The sequence below is a fragment of the Helianthus annuus genome, chromosome 9 (genome assembly GCF_002127325.2).
Source record: "Helianthus annuus cultivar XRQ/B chromosome 9, HanXRQr2.0-SUNRISE, whole genome shotgun sequence".
Lineage (NCBI taxonomy): Eukaryota > Viridiplantae > Streptophyta > Magnoliopsida > Asterales > Asteraceae > Helianthus > Helianthus annuus.
The window spans coordinates 88491982-88500280 of NC_035441.2; the positions used below are offsets into that span (position 1 = coordinate 88491982).

General features: G+C 37.8%; 1 protein-coding gene across 3 annotated transcripts; it reads left to right on the forward strand.

The window, feature by feature from the left end:
• Positions 1-3740: 3740 nt before the first annotated feature.
• On the forward strand, positions 3741-7571 carry LOC110877833 (UDP-N-acetylglucosamine transferase subunit ALG14). 3 transcript variants are annotated; one of them, XM_022126046.2, is made up of 6 exons: positions 3741-3888; positions 4461-4663; positions 4952-5091; positions 5981-6127; positions 6212-6271; positions 6564-6808. In XM_022126046.2, the coding sequence occupies exons 2-6, from the start codon at positions 4516-4518 to the stop codon at positions 6702-6704; spliced, it is 636 nt and encodes a 211-aa protein (XP_021981738.1). In that variant the 5' UTR covers positions 3741-3888; positions 4461-4515; the 3' UTR covers positions 6705-6808. The 3 variants fall into 3 exon arrangements, with proteins under 3 accessions (XP_021981738.1, XP_021981739.1, XP_021981737.1); XM_022126045.2 differs by lacking the exon at positions 6564-6808 and adding an exon at positions 7072-7571 and having other exon boundaries at positions 3742-3888; XM_022126047.2 differs by lacking the exons at positions 6212-6271; positions 6564-6808 and adding an exon at positions 7072-7571.
• The last annotated feature ends 728 nt before the right edge of the window (positions 7572-8299 follow it).

Here is an 8299-nt window from a genome sequence, read left to right on the forward strand (position 1 = left end):
AAATAATGCCAAGACACCACGGACAAACGATAAGGAAAGATCACCTTCAACATAAGCAACTAGTTATTAAAGTCATTAATACAAAACCAAATAAAAAGTGCAAAAGATTGAAAATAAAAAGTATTATACTAAACACTTGTCTTCACCAAGTGATGTAAGAGACTTAGGCAAACGTGGCCTTGATTGTCAAGAACTCTTACGATCAATCTTGGATCCCGAGACGACTCACACACTCTACGATGGACAATGGATGATGGTGGTGGATGATGGTGTTATGGTGGTGGTGGGTGGTGGATGAAGTGTGAGAGAGGTGGTGTGCCAAGGGATGAGATGGAATGAAACCAAGCACTCCTATTTATAGGCTGAACAGAAGGCTGGGCACGGCCCCGTGTCCGCTGGACACGCCCCCGTGCCCGTCTGACACTCTCTCTCCTCATTAATTGTAATTCGCAATTACAATTAATGCGCCTGCTGTACTTTCACCACGCCCCCGTGCCCGCTGGACACGGCCCCGTGGTGGGCAATGGAAGCTTCTATAAGTTTGTCTTTTATGCTGCTTCTTGGGCACGGCCCCGTGCTGGCTGAGCACGGGGCGTGTTCAGACTTCTGCTTTCTCTTCTTTGCTTTGGAGGATGCCGTTGAGGGTCCGGGCAGTCTACTTTTATTCCTTTTCTTGTATTTATGCTAGAATTAGTTGTCTTTTTGCTTCTTTTGTGAATTTGAGCTCATTTCATCCTGAAAATACAAAAGGAAGACAAAAACACTCTTTTTCCAACATTAGTACTTAAAAAGGGTTATTTTTATGCCTTAATTGATGTGATTTATATGTTGCATTTTACACACATCATGTACATCAAATCTGTAATCATGTTTTTCAATCCGTTCGAGTTATACAAACACTATCCGATTTATACATACATGAGCCGATTTCAAGCACATCAACATTAACAGTTTATAACACTTTTATCATGAAGAGCATGTAAAAATATCACAACATCATGTATAAAACAACCAACCAATAATCATAACACTAACCGGTTGAGAGTGTGTAACGAGGATGATCCGAACACAAGGATCTTCGAGAGTTGGGGGGGGGGGGGTTGCCGTCGGGTTCCAAGGGAAAACGAGAGAGAGAAAGAGAGCACCTAGGGTTTGTGTGTTCTTGATTGTAAATTGTGAGAAGTAAAGTCCCCAATGATGTGCGTATGCGTGAACATATATCCGGGCTAGAGGGGTGGGCCGAGTCCAAGCATAGTGAGCCGAGAGAAAGGTGTACGGCCCAAAGGTTTGGACTAGCGTTGTGCGACTAAACTTATGATATTCACATGCAATCACGTAACACATAGCATAACAAAACATAATATTCCATTACCAACAAACACGTCAACTAGTCACGTATAGACCAAACAAGTTACATCGAGTACACAAGGAGAGGTTTGAAATACGAGTTGTCACATCCTGATCCTGAGGGTTTAAATCCATAGATCCCTGGCGAAACAGGTCATTGAGACCGTTATTCATTGGAGCACTTGTAAACGGGGAAAATTGTGCAACACATGTTATGGGAGTGGAGATTATAGGACTTACCATAGATCAAGAGGTGAAAGCTCCGACGGAGACGGGATTAGCCCCTGGATAGACACTGCTGAACAAGTTCGTTCGGAGACTCTGCAACATTTCTTCTCGTTGTTGTTGTTGTCGCAATAAATCAGCGTTCCGTAAAAGGAAAGCGTTGTCAAAACTAGGCAACGGCGTGGCGACTGGTGCAGTAACAGATAGCGTGGTGACAGAGCTCCCGATTACAGAATTTGCAGGTGGAGGTACTGTTGTTGATCCTGCCGTAACTGCAGAAGTAGCAACTGCTGTAGGGACAACTGTTAAAGGTGCAACACTTCCTTCCCAGATGTCACCGTAAGACGGGAAAGTGTTTGTGGAAATTGCTGTCGTTGATTCTGCCATAATTTCGAATGAACAGAATTAGGAAGGCGAATTGTGTGAACAAGTTCGTTCGGAGACTCTGCAACATTTCTTCTCGTTGTTGTTGCTGTTGTAGCTGTCGCAATGAATCAGCGTTCCGTAAAAGGAAAGCGTTGTCAAAACTAGGCAACGGCGTGGCGACTGGAGCAGTAACAGATAGCGTGGTGACAGAGCTCTGCAACATTTAACAGGGATTAGCCCCTGGATAGACACTGCTGAACAAGTTCGTTCGGAGACTCTGCAACATTTCTTCTCGTTGTTGTTGCTGCTGTTGTAGCTGTCGCAATAAATCAACGTTCCATAAAAGGAAAGCGTTGTCAAAACTAGGCAACGGCGTGGCGACTGGAGCAGTAACAGATAGCGTGGTGATAGAGCTCCCGATTACAGAATTTGCAGGTGGAGGTACTGTTGCTGATCCTGCCGCAACTGCAGAAGTAGCAACTGCTGTAGGGACAACTGTTAAAGGTGCAACACTTCCTTCCCAGATGTCACCGTAAGACGGGAAAGTGTTTGTGGAAATTGCTTTCGTTGATTCTGCCATAATTTCGAATGAACAGAATTAGGAAGGCGAATTGTGTGAATTCGAGGGGATGGTCAGAGCAGAGCTTCAGATGACCTAGCAAGAACCTGCAAGATCACAAGGAAGAAAGCACACCGTTAGCCTCGTCACAGGGAGGGGGGCCTCTCTATGACCAAGCTCGGGCGTGAGAATAAGTATTTGATAGGAGAGAATAAGCCAGGGAGAGAGAGAGAGGGGGAGAATTTAGAGAGAGAAAAGTAGTGATTACCCATTTCTGGAAATCTTGGCGGGGTATTTATAGTTTTTGGGAGTGCTGACGTGGCGAGTTAGTTAGAGTCGGACCAGTCACTGTCATGGTAGTTAAAGCTGTGGCCCCCAGTTAGTTAGGGCGTATCGACGTGTTTAGTCGTTCTGTCTACGACATTGGGTGCGACCCGACTCTTTAAGTAATGAGATTCGGTCCTATGTTGTTGGTCATTCGGTCTGACCAAGGACGTATCCTCATCAACACACATAACAAACCTGGAGACAGAGAGAGAAATCCTCAAAGAGATTCTGGTCGGCCATTCCTTTTTGACGGCCGACGAATGACGATGAGGAGCTGCAAGACGACGAGGATGGCTACGATTCCGATCGGATTATGGTGACGACAGCTAGGATTTCAATGGAGAAGTCGGCGACAGTGGCAGCGACCGGTGTTACAGCTACGATTCCGGCCGGATTTTGGTTTTCCAGTATGGCAAATCAATTATCTTGCGGATGGATGTCTTTTTTTTTGGTTTTCAGGTACCGTCGTGTAAAAGATAGTAGTTAGTTTTGACGTTTTTTGAGTTTGCATATGAGATTTTTATTGATTTGCAGGTTTTTGAAATTAATGAAATGGTGGTTATTGTTGCCCGTGTTATTTGTCGGAGAAGAAAGAAAGAAAAGGGGTAGGGGTAGGGTTAGTTAATATTTTAATGAAGGGTATTTAGATAATTTCACAGTCACTTAATAATACGAGTGTGTATAATATTTGTTTTTTAATTTTTTAAAGAGAGTGCTAAATAAGTAATTTCATATGAAGTTAACGTTGAAAATTAACGGACATCCACTACAAAGACCATCAAAGTAACAAAAAGTAAACCAGATGAAGCACGAAAAGTTAAAGATTACGTATATTACTTTACCTTACAAAACCACATGGCCGAATATTTTAGTCTAAAAGAATGGGACAGAGTGCGGATTAAAATCAGTAGTTTACCCTAAAATAAATATATTTGAAAAACCTGTGTGTTGACTTGTATTCTACTTTACCAGTTCCATCAAGGGATGGAGCTCCCCTCCTAAAGTATCAATTTCTCTTAAATTAAATTAGGGTTCTTAATCTCCAATGGAAGTTCTTTTCTAAGGTAAACTATTCCCATTCCCAGTTATATTAATTTCCATCTTCGATCTGTAGCTTTAATTGAGTTCCTTGTGTCAGATTAACGATTCATAGATGAAAGATCTTGTATCGATCATTGAATTCGCTGACAATTTGATAGGCGTATTATATGTTCGATGAAATGCCTCATTGACTTAAGGCTTACCTTTTCGTTTGTCCATATTCGATGACTTGATGATATAAATTGTGATGTAGTGGAAGATTTTTCTTGATATAAGATCATGTAGCATACGAAATATATGGCACGTTTTTAAGCTTTAACATACAACTGTAGCCTTTTATATGCCCCGTTTAAGTAAAGTTCGCTCTTTTATAGACTGATTTGACAAATTCAGTAATAATGAAGAGGGGGTACATTTCGAACAACCCAAATAAAATGGAACTATGTCAAATTATCAACTTATTTGTTTAAAAGAGTTCCATCTATCTGACATTGCAAAACATGTTTAGAATGAAAGGTAGTACGGTATAATCATTTAAGTGAACACTTATGAAGCCTTGGTTCGAGTAATTCTCTTATTTACCGATGTGATGCAGGTAACGTACTTCCTACTCAAACACGTAATAATTATAGCCTGTTGCCTATTGGAAAATGGTGGATTTTGTCTCGGTTTCTCTCGTTTTTGTTATTGCTTCCACACTACTCGTGGTGCGGATTCTTTATGTTATATCTCAGAGTAGTAAGCCTGCCCGTAACGCTTCTCAGAAGAGTTTAAGTACCCTTGTTGTTTTGGGTTCAGGTATGCTTTCAAACATATATCTGTTTTTGGTCCTTCAAAAAAAAAAGGTAACTTACACAATGGGACTAGTTTTCAAACTCAAAGGTCTTATAATTTCATCACAAACACTCTATCAAAAGCTGCTGTCGAGGTTCCTAACTCCTAACCAAACTCTTGCCAAGTTTGATTTGGGAAGTCATAGATTTGCCTGAAAGTCAAACCGTACCATCCTTTTTGATGGTGCGAATATATAATTTTTTTTTTTTAGTTTTATCTCATTTGTCGTCATATTTTTTTGTCTTCGTGTAGGGGGGCACACGGCAGAGATGATAAATTTGCTGACTGTTCTGCAAAAAGAGCGATTTGCTCCAAGATTTTACATTGCTGCAGCAACGGATAACATGAGTCTTCAGAAGGCGCGTGTTTTTGAGGACACGCTGGATGATAAGGTAGTTAAAAAATATGATATTGGCCACTATAATGCTTTTGTGGTTCTTTTTTTTCTGGATGCTTGTGTTTATTTATAATGCTTTAATTGTTAGCAAAAAAGTCTACCTTGGAATCTGAAAGGAAGCAAGATATATTTTTTTAACTTCATAAAATTAAAAGTAGATTTAAATTAAGTTCAAAAGTTACAGGACCCTTTTTACAAGGCAAAGAAAAAATGTAGACAAGCTCGTTTATTGGTAGAGTCATAGTTGTCAATAGCGGTCGCCATGGTCGCTATAGCGAATAGCGTAGCATATAGATCGAAGGTTGCTACAGGGTATGTAGCCATAAATGGCATTATTTTAGTTTTTTTTTTAATTTTTTTAGATATAAATAGCGATTCAATATAGCTATAAAATAGCTGGATTTTAGGTTTTTGTTAAATATACATGTAAAATAGCGTATATGCCAGGGTATTTTGATATAATATACATACAATTTTTTTTTCCTAGTGTACCCCTATTTATAAAACAGCGCCCGCTATTTATTGCTATTCGCTATGTAGCATATTACCTTTTCACTATTTATCGCTATTTGCCATTAACAACTGTGGGCAGACTAATGAAGTTATAATTTTTTTTTTTTTTGAATCTTGACAACCTTTTGGCGTTGGATTTTTTCTGAAACTTGAGCTGCATTCACTTTAACCAATAATAAAATAAACGGATTAACGGAGTTCATGGCTTTAACTTCTTTTCATAATGATAACATACATTAGTAACCCGAAAGTACATCTTGTCACTAGATGCATCATGATTCTTGTAATTAAGTTTGGTCTGAGTTTATATATATATTCTTTTCATATTATTTCTAACTGGAAATTATGCCTTTTTGTCCCTACGTGTTCAGATAAGTTTGAAGGGGGCAAATTCTATCCAATTTATGCAGATATATAGAAGCCGTGAAGTGGGTCAATCGTATATCACCTCAGTAGGGACAACATTATACGCTTTAGCTCATGCGTTGTGGCTCATGGTTAAAATCAGACCTCAAGTGGTACTTACTATCTTTTGTTTACTTCACTACTAATCTTATTTCTTCCTTTTGTTATCCTCATTAAGTACGTCACACACAATGCAGATTCTATGTAATGGTCCCGGGACTTGTATTCCCATATGTGCAATCGCCTTTGTTTTCAAGGTTTTAATCTTTTAACTCTAAAATACTACTCTTTATGTCCCATATGCCTTTTCGTTAGGCATGCCTCAAGGGTATTGCTATATTTTGTTTGACTCATAATGGGTCCGGGTTGACCCAAAAACTTTTTATCTTAGCTTTTGTAATTAATTAATTTAGGATTTTAGTCAAATATTATTACAAAAATCATTCTTTTTCGATAATAATCTATTCTTCTTATTTAATTGATTAAGATGCATTTTTACATTAAAATTACACTTTAGTGACTTCTATCCCCTTTTGTGTGTTGGGCCAGGATCATTTCAGAACCATAAGTATTTACAGAACTCGCAGAACTCCTAATAAAAAATCTTTAGTGACTTCGATCCCCTTTTGTGACTTCTATCCCCTTTTATCATTTTTTATATGTAATTTTATAATTACACATGTAAACTAGTTCTTTTACATATATGTAATTAGTTATGACACATATATATAATTTTGGCAATTAAACACATGTAAACTACTTTTAACATGTATGTAATCAAAGAAATACATATAATAGATGATAAAAAGATCCTAAATACAAAAACTTATATATAAAATGATTGTTTATTAGGAGCTCTGAAAGTTCTGTAGTTATTTAGAGTTCTGAAATGAACTCAACCTTATATGTGTTTCCTTTTATGCTTGTTTGTTTAATCAATTGAACGCGTCTACTAAAAAGTAAAAAAACATTGTGGTGATTCAAACACCTACGAGTCAAAGAAGGTCCTTAAACTGTCCGTAAAGTCAAACACTGTGTTTTGCATTTGAAACTTCAGGTTTTGGGAATCAGATGGTCACATATCTTCTATGTTGAGAGTATTGCAAGAGTCAAAAGACTATCACTCAGTGGTTTGCTTCTTTACAAACTACGCATGGCGGATCAGTTGTTTGTGCAGTGGCCGTCACTACAAAAGCAATATCCTCGGGCTCATTATGTGGGGCGCCTTATGTAGCTAGGTTGCTTATACTTTGTTTGTGTTGACAGTTGTACAACTGCCAAGATTACATCCATCCAATTAGGTTTTGAATTCAATTTCTAGCTTTGACAAGTTGAGGAGGGTGGTAAAGGAAATATTATAGTTTGTCTGAGATAATTATTACTGCAAGATTTTTTGAGATTAACAATTTGATAAAGATGTTAACATGTTTTTGTTAGAAAAACCAAAATAATACAAGTGATATGATTATAGGTGAGTTTTGGTTTGTAAATGAGATTAAAAATGAGGTTTGTATTTGTATAGCATGTAGTATGTGAAGCGTGGTTGGTGTTGATGTATACGGTTTGGTACTTATCCTTTGTCAACCTGCAACACATTTGTCTTTATCACTAACCTATGGTTAAATACATGTAAAGTTACTCTTCACTCCGTGTTTGATCCTCGGTTCCTTTACACGACACTTGCAACTTTACTCATCTCTGCTGATTCCCACCATGTGTAGGATGTAGTAAACAATTTTCATGATTTCAAATCATAAGCATAAAACTTTTGGTATTAGTTAAAGATAAGATATCATTTGAGAACTCGTGGATGTTTAGGAATGTTTCAAGAACAAGATTTTCTTATTTCGTTTTCAATAGAAGTAACTCAACAATAAGACACATATATATACGTACTAGGAATTAGAAAGATCAAATATATATATATATGCATAAGTGTAGTTTGCAAGTTACCTTAGCGTACTTTTTCATAAGATTGCCCTAACCTAAAGGTTTGTTGGAGTGCATTATTGTTGGTGTTTACATTAAATATCAGTTGAATTTTTTGACGATGATAGTAGTTAGATTATAAAAGTTAACACTTTCTATGATAATATAGCTTGACAGTAAACCTTGCATTAATTAAACCAGGTGAAAAGAAGCATCTCCAAATTCGATTTACCGTGGATCTACAGTACAGACTGTGGACAACTGTTTTAAGGTAAAGTTGCTTACTTCAACAACGACAAAACGACATACGCAGATACATATTTGGTGAAGCAAAGCCATGAGATTAAATAATCACT

What these genes read in the sequence shown, in the direction of transcription:
- LOC110877833 (XM_022126045.2), top strand. Translation starts at nt 4,516, where the DNA reads ATGGTGGATTTTGTCTCGGTTTCTCTCGTTTTTGTTATTGCTTCCACA. An exon ending in AGGACACGCTGGATGATAAG is followed by an intron (nt 5,092 to 5,980) that starts GTAGTTAAAAAA and finishes CTACGTGTTCAG; the next exon opens with ATAAGTTTGAAGGGGGCAAA. An exon ending in CAATCGCCTTTGTTTTCAAG is followed by an intron (nt 6,272 to 7,071) that starts GTTTTAATCTTT and finishes TTGAAACTTCAG; the next exon opens with GTTTTGGGAATCAGATGGTC.